Raw genomic sequence first — 15806 nt, forward strand, 5'->3', positions numbered from 1 at the left:
AGATGGGGTCCTTTTTTCTGGACCACCTTTCTCTCGTGGGAGAGAAAACGACAAACCAATAAGTGCGTTCCTTTTGGATCAGCCAGCAAATGTTTAAAGGTAGAAGAAAGTCCTCTTTGTCATTCAGTTTCCCAAACACGTCTGGGCCATCAAGCCACCATAGCGATCGCTCCAGCCCCATTGGCCCTGCCACAGAATCGTGACCTGTCCAGGGTCTGCCCCACCTTCACCCAACAGTAGCCGGGACAGGATACTAGCCCCGAAAGGGAAACAATGAATTAACCCTTGTGCTATCTTGTGGGGTCCAGATGACCCCACCCTTACATTGACGTGTTCTCCCTACCATGACAAGGATGGATAAAGGTGAAGAGGATTTCATATAATCCATGGACACCAGTGAAGATCACAAATGATAGAAGAAAAAAGGTTCAGAGCACTGTCTAGTGGGTCTAGATGACCCAACTCCCAATGTTAACGTGCCATGGAGCCTGTTAACGTTGGGAGTCATCTAGACCAGTGTTTTTCAACCTTTTTTGAGCCACGGCACACTTTAACCTTGACAAATATCCCGCGGCACACCAGCATCCAAAACAAAAAAAAAAGAAGCAGAAACTCATAGTCTGTATTGATCTACTGCCCCCCTCGGTGGATCGTCACATTCATCGTTCAGGATCTGCTGGATTTTTGTGTAAACATCCGTCCAGGTGACGGTCAGAGCTTAGAACTCGGCTCCATCCAGGTGGTGTTTCTATTAGCAGATGGAGGCCAGCTGAGATTTAACGTGGGCAGAGGAGACACAGGAGACACGACAAGATGGTCATAATGCCAAAAAATATAGATATTTTCTTATCTTTATGGCTGGAACATCTTTGATTCTTTACGATCCAGGTGTACAGATAATGAGCGTAAATACACAGCGGAAGAGATGAAAGTGCGGTTCAGAGACACACCTAGTGCTACTGTAAACATTCCCAGAATTCTTGGACAGTCATTAACCTGAAGTGTCGAAAGATGAGCATGTCTAAACAAGTCCACCGCCCGCCGCCTTCAGTGTGTGGCTGCAACTGAACCCAAAAAAGAAAAAAAAAGTACAAATATTTTAATGGGTTTGTTTAGGCTGGTAAAAATCTAACTTTCCAACTTTGCTGAAGACTCTGAACTCACCACAAAGCTCGTTAACAAATTGGAGACTTGAAGAATTAACATAAAGACTCGGGGAAAATGAGAAACAGACGGACTCAATATTTTTAAGGTGGAACTGCAGAGATGTAAAGTTAACTGCATTATTAGACTGCTGTGCTTTAATTAGAAAATGCAGCTTTGCAGTTTGAAATGTAGTAACTTTTACTAGAACTGAGGGGTCTCAGGGGTCAGTTATGCCCCAAAAACCCTTAGAAGCAGCCCTGCCGTTGTGCGTTTTGATGTTTTCACAAAGGCCTTTCGTGGGATTAGTTGACATTCCAGCGGTTCGGGTTACCTGAACCTGTCTGCGGGCCACGTGTGAAATCCTAACCACGCCGGTGGAACTTTTCTGTCAGATTACAAACACTGAACCAGACATTAAACAGATCAAATCTCTGAAAGTCTCTCTGACTTTTAAGGATCTAAGTTTGCAGGAGTTGATTCACAAAAACCTGTTTTTGTTAGTAATAAAAAAAAAGATAAACTGGATTTGATCTGCGTCTCCTTCAGCTAAAGGTGCATCTCATAATCCACACTGACAGGAGAGGAGATGCTTTTATTTTTGTGCCTTTTTCCTCCCACACAGCAAACCCCGGCCTCCCAACAAAGACCGGTAATCCAGCGAAAAGCCTGTCAGTGCATTTTCCTAAAGAAAAAAATTGAAACAATTGTCAAGAAACCAAACAGGAGGTGCAGGAGGAGGAGGAGGAGGAGGAGGAGGAGGAGCAGTGCACCAAAACACAAATAGATGAACAATAAAGAGGAGAAATGTAAGGAGGAGGAGGAGGAAGGAGCTGCATGGGCCTCCAGGATGACTCACGGCTTTCTTTGTCCCGCGCGACACGGGAACAAACTCCGCCCCACGCAGAGGAAGAAGAAGGAAAAAGGCTCCTGTTTGCTATGCCGTCGCCGTGGAAACCAACTCCAGGTTTATTACGTTCCTCCACCTCGCTCAGGAGGGCGGAGGCATTTACCACCAGAAAATAAAAATGGTGGTTTTGTTCAAACTAAAGGGAATTTAAAGATTTTGATGATAAACAAGAGACTTTGTGAATTCTACAGACATCGGAGGCCTTCGTCCTCATCCTCATCCTCATCATCCACCTGAGTGTTTTCTGCTTTGCAAATCAAATGCATCTCTGTTGTTCTGATGGGTTTTATGGAGTTTTAAAGTTTTTTCTTGTTCCTTCTTATTTCCTCATGTGACATTTTTGCAGAAACCTTCATCACATCAGGTGATAAAACCGACTCCTTCGTGCTTTACTCTCCTCTGGGTTTTCAATCGTGAGCATAACATAAACATGCAAACACACCGGCCCTCGAGGCCTGGACTTCCCCTGCTTCACGTTTTAATGGTTCAGGGTTTTTCATGTGTAAGCTGATGCTCCTTCCTTCAGTGGTTCTCTGGAATCTGAGCTTCCTCCTCCAGCATTCCTCCACAAAGACAGTCACCAAAGGAGAAGGACACTCCCTCATGTGCCATCCACATGAGCGAAAACTCTAAACCAAAAGACATGCAGTGATAAAGCCCCACTCCCATCATCTTTGGGTCTATTTTCAAAGCCTTTTCCAGTGGTCTTCTAATTATGATTATGCTGTTTTTAGCATAAGTCAAAAAACCTGTGTCGTTTTCTGGGACATAGTTTCTGCAGTTGTGGGCGGGACCAATGGTGTGAGGCAACCAAGCTCCCCTTCGCCTCCCCCGTTGATGAGAGCTCTCTGTTTACACGCTCTCCTGCTAGCTTACAGCCCCTCAAACCCGAAACCAAACATTAGCGGGGCAACAAAAATGGCGAGAAGCTACCAATTGTTGCAGTTTTGAGCCACATGGCAGCTTCAGACGAGGAAACAAAGACGTACATGGACTTAGACGTCTTCAAGTGCCTCAGAATGGAGCGGAGCAGGGAGCCTCTGGCTTGCCGTAGTATTTTTTACATCACAAATACGATCTTTCATCTCGTTATTTAAATGGTGAAATTCTCAGAAATGTAATGTTGAGGTTAATGTTCTTACTATATGTCCTCCATCATCAGAGAAATGCTATGAGAACATGTAAAAAACACAAAACAATACCATTTTTATCGGGGTGGGTCTTTGATTACGGTAGCAGAAATATTAAGGAAGTTTATGTTTTAGCCCCGTTTGAAAATAGAAATGTTAAATGAAAAGAATGAAATGTTTTTTATGATAAATCCTTTTCCAACAGCAGACTGTAATTTTAGTGTCGACTGCTTCCATGCAATAAAACACAATTGTTCTTAATGAAAGGATCTGAAATGAAGTTCAATTATAACACTTTTTTTAAAGTTTTAAAAAGGAAGGATGACCTAAAGGCGTTCTCCTGAGTATCTGAGAGAACCAAGTTCTCCATCTGTTCCTGATTCCAAGAGCTTGTGTTCATCCTGCAAACACACACATGCACATATGCACACATGCACACCCCTCTTCTGGAATGTGTGGAAAGGTTTTCCTGATGACTCACTCCTCAAAGGAGGAGCAGAGGGATAATAAAGGGGTTCTCCTAAACTCCCCCCCTAGATGGACTGACATGTTCTCCAATAGCAGCTCGTTCTCCCGTTTCCTCCCCCCGCCGTGTGGAGAAAAGTGAGGGGAGAAAGTGACTCAGAGGAAGGCGGGGGAACAACGGGGGCTTAGAAAAAGAAGAAAAAAGATAAACAATGTGCAGCACAGCAGAGCATGGAGACACGCAGGAAAAGGAGCTGCTGAAGCCGCCAATGGAGACAAATGTGATTCAGTTTGATTTCTGATCAGAGTCTAATTAAAAAGCTGCTTCACTTCAGCTGCAGGTCTTCTAACAACAGACGATGCATGCTAGACCAGAATTATGCCTTAACCTTTCCACAACTACCCAGGCTGCATCCTCCATACAGCAGGAAAAAAAGACACTGGGTTTTTGGGCTCATAGCATTCTGTATATGAGAACTGGACTGAGTGGCCCCTCCCCCCCGGCATTCCAAACAGGAAGTACCTGCTGGTTCAAGGAAGCCAAAATCCCATAGACTTCTTTAGAGAAATAAACAGGTGTTACTCATTCTACTGGTAACCTGTTCTTAATTATCCTGATTTTTTTCATGATATTGTTTTCTGTATTGCAAAATATTGAAGTTATAGACTTCAAACTATAAATCAATAAAAGTAGGGGGGGGGGGGGGCGCTACTGGTCTCCCAGGTCCAGCATTCAAATTGTTTGGAAGATTTTGTGTGGTAGGGTCGTGGCTTCCAACAAGCTCACTCCTGACTGCCCAAAGTGGTTACCAGGCCTGTACAATAAATCGCAAAATTGTCATTATCACGATATCAAGCTGTGCAATACACATATCGCAAAAGACAGCGAAAAATTGTGATCAATGGTTACCTTGAATGTGCTAAAATAATCTAATGGCAACATGAAGTTTTGCTATTTGTTCCTGTATCCCAAGTTATATCGTCAACGCAACATTGGTCACTAATATTGCAAGTTTTCTCATACCGTGCAGCCTTGGTGGTTACCATAGGAACGTTGGGCCAGTTGGTTCCAAAATGGCGGCATCCGTGTAACGAAAAATTTTGCGACCGACTTGATTTCATTTGGTAAACCCTTTTCTATTGACGTCACGCTCAGTCCAGTTCTCAGATACAGTCAATGGCTCAGAAAGAAAAGCAGACTTATAGAACAAAAAGTGTATTTTATCATTATTCTCACGGATCTTTAGAGTTTGATATTGTTTACAGTTTGGTGTGCTTTGTGATTTCCCATCAGCTTGATTGACAGGTGACACGGGGTGTTGCACAACAGACGTTGGATAATTACGCTGAAACGTGTTTGTCAACCAAACCAGATTCGTCACATACCAAACTCAAACGAACTGAACACCGACCGTCAACGCACTGGCTGGAGCTCATCACTCCTAAAGCAGACATTTCAGTGTTAAAGCTTTTTTTTTGGAGGGGGGGGTACATTTGGGCTACCACCCATTGTCACCCACTACCACCCACTGTCAACAGAAAACCCAGATTGTCCTGAAATCTTTGATGCAATCACCTCTTGTCTTAAACTATTTTTTTCTGCTGCAAAAGAATTCTGATTGAACTTCATTGTAATCTGATTTTAAAAAATTTTATTTTTTGAACTTTTACTTTACATTTCTTATTCTTTTGCATGAAGTCTTGAGGAGATCTACACTGAACTACAGCAGAACAGTAAAGAGCCTGGAGAACTGCGGACAAGCCACTAATCCATGTGTGGATGTCGAGTTTCATTCTGTAAAAATGCCTCCACTTGGAGGAGAGACTCATGCCAACCCACAAACGGCGTTCCATCCTCCCCCAATAAAAGGTCCAATAAACGTTCAGTGGAGACTCAATTGAAGCATCCTAACCTAGACTACTTCAGCTCAGTGGCAGGAACAACCGTCTCTGCGTCTGTAGGACTGAATACATGAAAGCAGGTCAAGGGTCTCGCTCTTCCACAACTCAAGAAAGTTTGTTGTTCCTGAATTGTTCCTGAATCTGTTTCTTCAAAAAGCAGGAGCAGGACTCTCCTGTAGGGGGAGCTGGACATGGAAACGCCCCAAAGAAAATATGAGCGTGTATATCAGCGATTTCTGCAGACATTTGCTCCAGTTTCAAAGCACAAAGTCCTTAAACTATGAACATGCAAACACAAGCATCAAGTTTGTAGAAATGCACGTTTAGTGTTTTATTGTGTCAATTTAAATAGATTCTCACGCTGAACAGGTCTTTGCAGGAGATGTTGCAGAAACTGTAAAACCTGCACGTTTCAGCCGCCATTTTCTTTCGTGAAACCTTCAAAAGCTTCGTTGTACAACAGATTTTACAGGCTTGCACATGATGTTTGCTGCGCCTCTGCTGAGAGAGCACAAAGAGGGATTGTGTGTCTGTGTGTGAGCACATGCTGCAGCGATGAAAGGCTTATGCCACGGGCCACCCAAACACATCCACACCCAGCCGACGGGGAAACAGCTCAGTGGGCTCAAAGGACAGGTGGGGCTGATGAGAGGAGAGCACCTGTAACAAACTGGAAACGTCCTCCTGAAACTGACAGGCGTCCTCGAAACCTGCCAGAATGATTGTTTTATGAAATCTTCTCGCAGGACGTCATTCAGCAGGAAGCAGAACGGCGCCTCGCCTGCTAGCAATGCCAGTTAGCAGGCTGGTGTGTTCACACGAGGCCGCTCCGGCCCCACCCTAAACCATCAGATGACTCACTGAGTGAGTCACACGGCAGCTCCCCCATGTGTGGCAACTTTTCATTCCACAGCAGAAAAAACAAACAAAAAAAACAGCGATCCGGACAGGAATCCATTGATCAGACTCCTATGTCTCCATTTTAAGGGTGGGATTCTATAAATTAACTTCCTCTCACTCCCTTTCAAGATGCTCTGTATTTACTGCTATGGTACCTATTTTTAATTCTTTTTTTATCTATTTGTGTTCTTGGTGTTTTATTGTAAAGTGTCTCATAGCAGTTTTGGTTGTGTTAAAGCTCTTTATAAATAAAATTGATTCGATTTATTTATTTATCAAACTTTTAACAATCATATTTAAGAGATTTAATGTGTTGTGTGTGTTGTACATTTAGGTGAGAATTCGTCTATTTATTATTAAGACCAGAAGATAGCAACATTTTCTGAAAACTGCTTGAAATAAACCAATATATCAATAATTTTTATTTTCCTCAGATTAAAAATAAAAAAACAAAATCCTCTGCCATGCTCTTTAACTGAAAGGTTATTAGTTGAGATGCAACTGAATCTAAGACAAAACGATAAATAAAACCAATGTATACAATTACAAATACAGATAAATGAATTCTTTTCTTGTAAAAAACCTAAGCATTTCTAAAGGTTTGCTATTTAAAAGCTAAACTTTTTCCTATTTCGTTCCATCACTGAGGGGTTCTCAGATGAACAAATATGCAGCAACTGATTTAAGAAAAGAACTAATGTAAATTAAAAAAAAAACTAAAGAAAAGACGGTTCCAACACTTTTTAAATTATATCCGGAGTTCCCCAGGGATCTATACTGGAGCCCTGCTCATTATATGTATTTATGCAATCTAAATCAATTCTTTTTGCTTTTGCAACAGAATCTGAATTTTTTCCAAAAAAAAAGATTATCGTGATTTTGAAATTATGAATACGAAGTGAAATTAGTCCACATATCTCAGCAAATCAAGACGTCTTGTCGTCACTGAAAAAACTGCATCCCTGCTTCAATCCAGATCTTCAGAGGGATCTATAAACATTCATCTGCAGTTCTCAGATGTGAAGCCTCAAAGCTTCAAATGTTTTTTGGAGAATGTGACGCCTCCTGTGGTGCCTCTGTTTTAAATCAGAGTTTACTCCAGTAGTAAAAAGTGCTTAAAAAAACATTAAAATTTGTAATCTGATTTCAAAACACTGGGCGTTACCACTGGAATTAAATGTCAAATTTATGTTGACATGCTGGAATGTGTTTATATATATAATTTAGAGTTGCATTAAATAAATCCAGACTTTGCTTTAGAATTAAACGAGAAAAAAAAAGTCTGTATTTACAAAAACCTCTTTAACTTTCTGTTTTGGAAAACCTTCGTTCCATCAGTCACGTCTGATAGTAAATCACTGTTCCTTCTGTCATGAGACTTTATTCTTTGTATCATGAGGATTTAAGGCAGACTGCACTGCTTTATCCACACATGTTTGTCATCATTTGCTCCAAGTTTGTATCCCGAAAACAAAAATCGGAAACATCTGAAGATGCAGTTTCATCCGTATAAAACTGAAGTCTATTTGAGTCAAATAAAAAAAACATTTAAAGATCAGTTTTCACTCACCCATCAGAGGAATTTAAAAGCAAAGAATTGAAAAACAGGTTCTCCTTCATTTCTCTTCCCTGAAGAATTTATAGATCAGACTTGAGTGATCTATAAACATTTATCTGTATCTGTTTCATCTTTTTTGCACTAATCTTCCATTCTTAAGACCTAAAACAGGGTCTCTTTTGTTCTGTTGTTCCGTCTTGCATCTTTCAGAAATCTTGAAATGTTTTCGGGCTGCAGTAAAGGCAGAATCAGTGATAATTACTCATCTGTTCTGCATTGTTTCCACCGAAAACTTTTGTCGAACATTTTCACTTGTAAATGTCTTCAGGCTATTTCCATATTTATGGCGTTGCCTGTTCTGTTTTGCACGAGCAAAAATAAGATTCGACAGTTTTCTTTATGGGATTATGTTATTAGAAATCACCTTTTATTCCTTTTTACTTTTACACAAAGGTTGCATTTTGCAGCAAACATTTACCACATGCATGAATTAACAGTCCAGTTCATGTCAGGTTTAATCTGACCCATGCAGACTTCATTTTGTTCTGCTGAGTTTATGGCCAAAGAAACATTAGACGTTTGGAGAAAGATCAGGTTGTGGTTCAGCCTGATGGCAGACCTTCATCAAACACAGATGCTCTGAAAAAGCTGCGTTCTCTGCACATCAGCAGAATGCAGGAGAACCAGGAGCCGTCATCAGAGAACACAGAGGGTTTGGAAAAGCAGCCTGACGACCTTTAAACAAAAAGAACATCCAACCAAGTACTTTGCTCGTAAAGACGCATTTTCACGACGTTCGTTCAACGCCGCTCTCAGTCGTCCCACAAACAAAAGCAGCTGCTGATGCAGAACACATGCGCCTGGGATTCAACAAAAAGCTCATCTTCCACACGGAAATGAGCTCCAACAGATCCAACCAGGAGGCCCGCCGACCCGGCTGATGCAGAGCAGGGATCCAGAGGATGGAGCAAAGCCCACCTCCAGCGGTTTCCCCGTCTTTGAGTGAGGACTTGTTTGGCCTCCTCTGAAGCACTTTTATGTTTACATGCTGCACATAATCAGCGCTAATGCCTGCCAAAAACTCTGATCAGAAGCAATTTCTGGATCTGCTGCAGTCCAACTCCAAACCTCCCATCACCAACATCCAGAACCAGCCTTCCACATCTGGAAAAAGTCAACGGACCGACCCACCAGAGCCTCCGCAAAAATGTCAGACAGCATCCAGACCTGTAAGTCCAGGTTCTGCTGAAGCCAGCAGCCATCTGAGATGAGAGGAGCGGCACAGCATATATTGTAACTATAAAACCACAGAGAACAAAAATGGAAAAATGAAATATATGATGTTAAAGACAATTTACAAGCTATTTTTCAGAAAAGTTCAGCTGCTGCCTCCTAAAAACCTCCAGGCTGCCCTGATTTGTCAAACTTCAACAATGAGCTTTCAACTTCACAAAGGAGGAAAAGCTTGGAACCTTTTCTTTTTACTGCAATACAGGGTGACTCATAAAAAATGGCTTTAAGTCTGCTAAAGACAAATGAGCTCCACGGTCGTGTTCCTCCTGCTATGAGCCAGACTCGCTTTTAACTTCCAGATGAATAAACCAGCGGAACAGTCGGACCTGTCGGAGAACTCCAGAATAAAGTCACTTCCTGTAAAAGTAGACTGAAAGAACCTAACAGCCCGGGTTCAGAAACATGTCAGACAAGATTTTCACGGAGCGGCCTGTACGAGAAAAAAGAGGACGTCCAGTTTTATTCAAAGCGCCCAGTTTCCCTTTACTTTTAAGGATAAAGTTTACCTTCATCTGTAAAATATCTTCGGCTTAACCCTTTTGTTCACTAGATTTCGTGTTGGAACAAATAAAATGTGATCTAGATTTTCCCTTAACCCCTAACTGTCATAGTGGAAGATAAAAGAATCTGATGCCAACTTCAGCCTCGTTCAACTTTGGTGCAACGAATAAATAAAACGGGTATTTTCTAAATACATGAATCCACCATTCAAACAACTTTATTAGCAGCATCCTCGTAACATTAGACGGCTGGTTGCTGAATATTCTGCATTATTATTATTATGGTCTGTGGGAACAACTGTCACAATAAATCCATATTTGGAGTAAAGACTCCTGATTTTTGTCTGTTAAATGCAAAGTTCTTTTATTTTGAAGTTGAAGTCTCTTCTGTTTCCTCTCTGGATCTTTTCTGCAAAACGATACTTTCCAAATACGTTTTTTTTTTTGTTCACTTTGCTATTTTGGCGGTTTCAGTTCTGGACTTACGTCAAGAATGAGTCAGATGATGCAGGGAGAATCCAGTACTTATCCAAAATAACACTTCCTTCAGAATTAGATTAAAAATAAAAACTGGAAAAAAATGTAGGTCATAGTTTTTTTTCTCTGTGGGCCGGTACCAACTGTCCCACGGGTCGATAATGATTGCTTTAAAGCAATTTCTGTGGCAGAGGATGTAGTTTTGCTGAAAGTCTTCATTGTGATGTTGATAAATGTTTGATTTTTGTTCAGTTTACACTGTTTTTTGTCATGAAAAGTTGAAAAATAAGGCCAGATTTTTAATGAAGTTGTAGTAAACCTGACATCATGTTGGTGTAAACCGGATTCAAGTCCCACCGACGGTCCTGAGCTTATCCCTGTCAGCACTTGGGCAAAAATAAAGTGCTGCTTCACATTCCGGCCTGCAGAGTGGATAAAGACGCTCATTTTCCACAACTGCAGGATGACACTCCGACTCGGAGCCGTTCTGGCAAACAGCAACGTCTGCCGAGACAAAACCGGCGGTGATCGTGGAGGAACAAAGGGCTGACGGAGGCAGAACCCAGATGTGATCAAAGCTGCAGCTGCTGGAAGAGCCTAATGACCCCGATGGAGGCTCTGCCGCCGTCGCCCGGCTCATCACTCCTCGCCAACAGGACACTTACGTGTAATGGCACCTCCATTAAAGTTATTAGTTCCACCCGTACTCTTCTCTGAATCTTCAGCCATTCTGTGAAGGAAGCGCTGGTGATGCAGTGATCAGTGGAGGATGAATGTCGCTCCAAATGACTGTAATGGAGATGGACCCAATTATGAAGAAAAGTGGTCGGACGGCGAGCTTCTGGAAGAGAGCAGCTCTGTGCGCGGCGGGACGAGCATTTCTGCCGGTTTTAACTGCGACTTTCATGTTTAATCACAGTAATTACAGCAATCGTCACAAAGGATCAGGAAATGGAAGATCCGCTTAAAAAAGGTCTGACAACAAATCGCAGATTTTTTTTATTCCTTTTGGGGAAAAAATTCCTTAAAAGTTAAAAAGCAACCTCGTTTGCAACCGTAGTTCATGAGATCATATCGTTCTGCTCATAAATTGATCTAAAACGACAAAACGAAGGAACAGTTTCATCGTTTTTTCTGATCAGGCAGAACATTTCGGACTAAAAACGGTGAAATCGTGAAATCAGATTCTTTTGCAGCTTCACCAGCGAAGAACACCAACGAAAAATGCAGCAAAAGAAAAGATCTTCAGACTCCTGATTTACTTATAAAAACAGGCAAACCTCCTCCATGAACGACACACGCCGATGACAAACAGTTACGCTTAAATAAACGTCCCTGACCGCCAAACCAGCGCCTCCTAGTGGTGAATGACAAACTTTACATCGCATTTAGCATTTAAATCCCTTTTTTTTGAGAGGATAAATCAAATCCCAGCTAATTACATTTTACAAACCTCACAGTAAAATGTTTAAATTTAATACTGAGTTTGTTTTTTTATACTTTAATTGTTCCATCACAGTAGTGATTCTTCAGACACCGTCCTGCAGATTCCTCAATTCACTGGATGATAAATTGAAAAAGAATTGCACCGCCATGGAGAGGGTGGGGCAGATATTAGCAGATTTAAACTGAATGTTTCAACTCCAGCGTCTGAAATGGCTCCAAATGTTTGACTTTTGCTTTACTTTGTTGATTTGGGGAAAACTTTGTTCCTTTCTTCCAGATGTCAAACACGGTTATTAAAGGATTTTATTCCTGAATGAGTCAGATTTTCCAAGCAGGTTAAGTAAATTTAAAAAAGTATGTTTAAGCTGCGTTTGTTTTCAGTGATGCTTTCAAAAGAAAAACACAGAGAGAGACGAATGAATCCTGACAGATGGTTTGGTTGATGCCAAGTTTTTATCTTCTCCATTTAAGGAAGACAAAAGGTTTCTCTCAACAAATCTGACACGGTGATCTTAAAACTTCATTCATATTCCAGTCAAGAGGTCCAGTAAAAGCACAGATTTATGATGGAGTCACACTGGAAACATTCCTCTGGTTGTGTTTAAAAAAAGTTTTTTTTCTGTAAACTTTCTGTAGAGCAGTTCCTGCTGCGGCCCCCTCCCCTCTCTAGCTCCCCCCGAAGCCTCCAGGCTGTCACATGGCATGTGTGCACTTCCAGTGAAAACCCTCTGGAATCACGATGGTGAAATTCCATTTTGGGGAAAAAAGCCACGAGCGAGTAACGACGCGGCTCATGAGTGACGCTCGGCCTGACGGAGGGCCGCGCCGCATCCAGGAAAAGGGAATGTGCGGCGTGATAAGTCCATTTCCTGCTGAGATGCGAAGCGTCAATCATGGGTGCAGCGTCACAACCCGTTTCCCTCGAACACATTGTTCTAACAGAGCGAAGGAAAACAAAGGTCTTAAGGCGGCGTTCTACAGTTTGGAGCCACACCCAGCAGGAGGCTGGCAGCCGGCACAGGTGTGTCCGTCCGTCTGATCCCCAGGGATCGGCTGGGATTCACTCTGCGATGTTCAGACAAGGGCGCTGGACTGTGACTGTGAGGGGTTTACTCACCACGAGCTCAACGGCACGCCTCAACCACACACCGGACCTCAACCACACACCAGACCTCAACCACATACCGGGCCTCAACCACATACCGGGCCTCAACCACACACCGGGCCTCAACCACACACCGGGCCTCAACCACATACCGGGCCTCAACCACACACCGGGCCTCAACCACACACCGGACCTCAACCACACACCAGACCTCAACCACACACCAGACCTCAACCACATACCGGGCCTCAACCACATACCGGGCCTCAACCACACACCGGACCTCAACCACACACCAGACCTCAACCACACACCAGACCTCAACCACATACCGGGCCTCAACCACATACCGGGCCTCAACCACACACCGGACCTCAACCACACACCAGACCTCAACCACATACCGGGCCTCAACCACATACCGGGCCTCAACCACATACCGGGCCTCAACCACACACCGGGCCTCAACCACACACCGGGCCTCAACCACACACCGGACCTCAACCACATACCGGGCCTCAACCACATACCGGGCCTCAACCACATACCGGGCCTCAACCACACACCGGACCTCAACCACACACCAGACCTCAACCACATACCGGGCCTCAACCACATACCGGGCCTCAACCACACACCGGGCCTCAACCACACACCGGGCCTCAACCACACACCGGACCTCAACCACATACCGGGCCTCAACCACATACCGGGCCTCAACCACACACCGGGCCTCAACCACACACCGGGCCTCAACCACACACCGGACCTCAACCACACACCGGGCCTTCTGCACGAAAAGCTGCTGCTCTGCAGAGCAACCAGCTGACCTTTACTCCCAAAAATTTTAAAGATTACACAAGCCTGCAGGTGGAACTCAGGTTCAATATTACTTTTTTTTTTAAAGTGGGAGGAAAAAAGGCCTTTATTTTTGTAAAAAAAAAAAAAAATTTGTTTGGAGTAAAGGACATATCTTATGAAGATGATTCATTTTTTAGATCTCTGATGTGTAAACTGTGAGATTAAAAGTCAAAATAAAAAGATAAAAACCTGTTTGGGACAAAAATCTCATTTGCAAACAAGATGTTTACATGAGAGTGAGAGGACGACAGCTCAGAATGAGCCGAACTCCTTCAACAAGACAGAAAAATACTGTTAAATGAACAATATTATGAAAAATAAATGATACAGGGTTGAAATAAGTCACTAATGTTTTTAATGTCATTAAAGACACTCTAATCATCTTTTGATCCAAGTGTTCTTTTAATTATGATGATGCTGTTTTTAGCCAAAAATCATAAAATCCTCTGACCTCTTCTAGGACAAAGTTTCTGCAGAGCAGCAGGAGTTCATCAGAAATTCACCTCTGAGTTACGGGTGGGACCATCGACCCAGAGCAACCCCGCCCCCCCTTCCCCCGTTCAGGCTCTGTCCCGCTAGCTTACAGCCCCTCACACCCCCAACCTAACATTAGCAATGCAACAATGTCGAGCGACATTGGAGCCATCCAGCCGTACAGTGTTCTACAATCTTTTTCAAACGGCATTTTTTTTCATCTGCTCCTGATTCACATGGATTTCAAATGAGAAATAATGCAATTCTAAGCTTAATTATCTTTATATTAGTCCTCCATCATCAGGAAAAAAAAGCCACAAAAATATGTTAAATCGCCAAAAGTCCAATTATCACCTGAGTGGGTCTTTAATGTTTGGGTAGTGATCATTTTGAAGCTACTTCCACCCACTGGATGTGTGTTTCTGAGTTCATTTTCTGATATTATTTCACAGTTTAATCGTTTTAAATCCATTAAAATGCAAACGCTCATCGCCGCATTTGTGCTCCAGCCTCCGACCATCACAGGTAAAGCCTCCCGTTCCACACACAGACACACACACACACACCTGTGCTGACATGACAGGCCAACAGTCACAGCTGTTGTGAGGACGTCTGCCGGCGCAGGGGGAGAGCGTTCACCCCACAGCTGTGTTTCTGCTGTAAACTACAGATGAAGAAACGCGCTTTAGGCCTTCAGGCTGCAGCCATGACCCCCCCCCAGCCTGGGCCACACAGCTCATCGCTGGGTATTAATAAAGCAACCCCCACCCCCCACCCCCCTCCAAACACAGTCAGCTCATTCCAGAAGCCATGAAAAGCTCTGAGTCACCCCCCCCCCCCCCCCTGCCCGTCACTGAGGCTCCCAGAGCTCCATGGCAACCAGACAGCAAACAGGCGGCTGAAGGACAACAGATCAAACCAGTAGAATCTGGAAACGGCCGCCGTCCTCCAGCTGAGAAGCAGCTTCTTTAGGAGAACTTCAAAAATATGTCCAGGATTTAAAAAAAAGGCTGAAGCTCGGAAAACATTCATGTTTAAAAAATAAAAAAGTTAACTTAGCAGTTTCACTTTCTCATCCTTTCATGTCCTGAGAAGAGGTACGCAGATATGTCAGGAATGCCGACGTCGGCTGCAGGAAAATATTTTCAGAGTCCTCAACTGAACCTCTCCTGGGGGGGGGGGGGGGGGGGGGGGGGGCTGAAGCTCAGCACAGACAGATACTTCTGTCCAGTCACTTTTTAAGTATTCCAAGATAAAATGTGACGAATGATAATCAGCTAAAACTGCTTCCTGTTGAAAAAATGGAGATGAATCCAAACTGAAACATCTGCAGATGATGAGCAGCAACTGGTCTTCAGAGTGAGTCCTGTGAGGAGAAAACGTCCGTCACCTGAAGGCTGACTGGACCAACAGAGAGCGCCCTGCGTGTCAAAGGTGCAGCGTTTGACGGCGCGCTCTTCCCAGAACGCCAGGAAACCAAATCAAGCTCCTTAGGCCTAAAGCTACGCTCACACAAGCCTCGGCAACGCGCGTTCAAGCAACCACGTCCAAGAGAAAGTCCACGTAAACGAGTGTAAATGCGCATGAGCGTTGACAGTTAAAACTTTGACCAATCAGGGGTTCAGATTTGGGAGTGACGTAT

At 43.4% G+C, this 15806-nt stretch overlaps 2 protein-coding genes across 5 annotated transcripts in view; one reads left to right on the top strand and one right to left on the bottom strand.

The window, feature by feature from the left end:
* Nucleotides 1-15806, bottom strand: part of lmna (lamin A/C) — a 30860-nt gene that overhangs the window by 9911 nt on the left and 5143 nt on the right. The gene's annotated exons all lie outside the window — the stretch shown is intronic.
* Nucleotides 10145-14116, top strand: LOC111948901 (enterin neuropeptides-like). The gene has a single exon (XM_023963841.1). It carries the CDS (start codon nt 12618-12620, stop codon nt 13656-13658), a length of 1041 nt encoding a protein of 346 aa, XP_023819609.1. The 5' UTR covers nt 10145-12617; the 3' UTR covers nt 13659-14116.

The sequence above is a fragment of the Oryzias latipes genome, chromosome 16 (genome assembly GCF_002234675.1).
Source record: "Oryzias latipes chromosome 16, ASM223467v1".
Lineage (NCBI taxonomy): Eukaryota > Metazoa > Chordata > Actinopteri > Beloniformes > Adrianichthyidae > Oryzias > Oryzias latipes.

Coding starts and splice junctions, on each gene's coding strand:
- LOC111948901 (XM_023963841.1), top strand. CDS start 12,618: ATGGGTGCAGCGTCACAACCCGTTTCCCTCGAACACATTGTTCTAACA.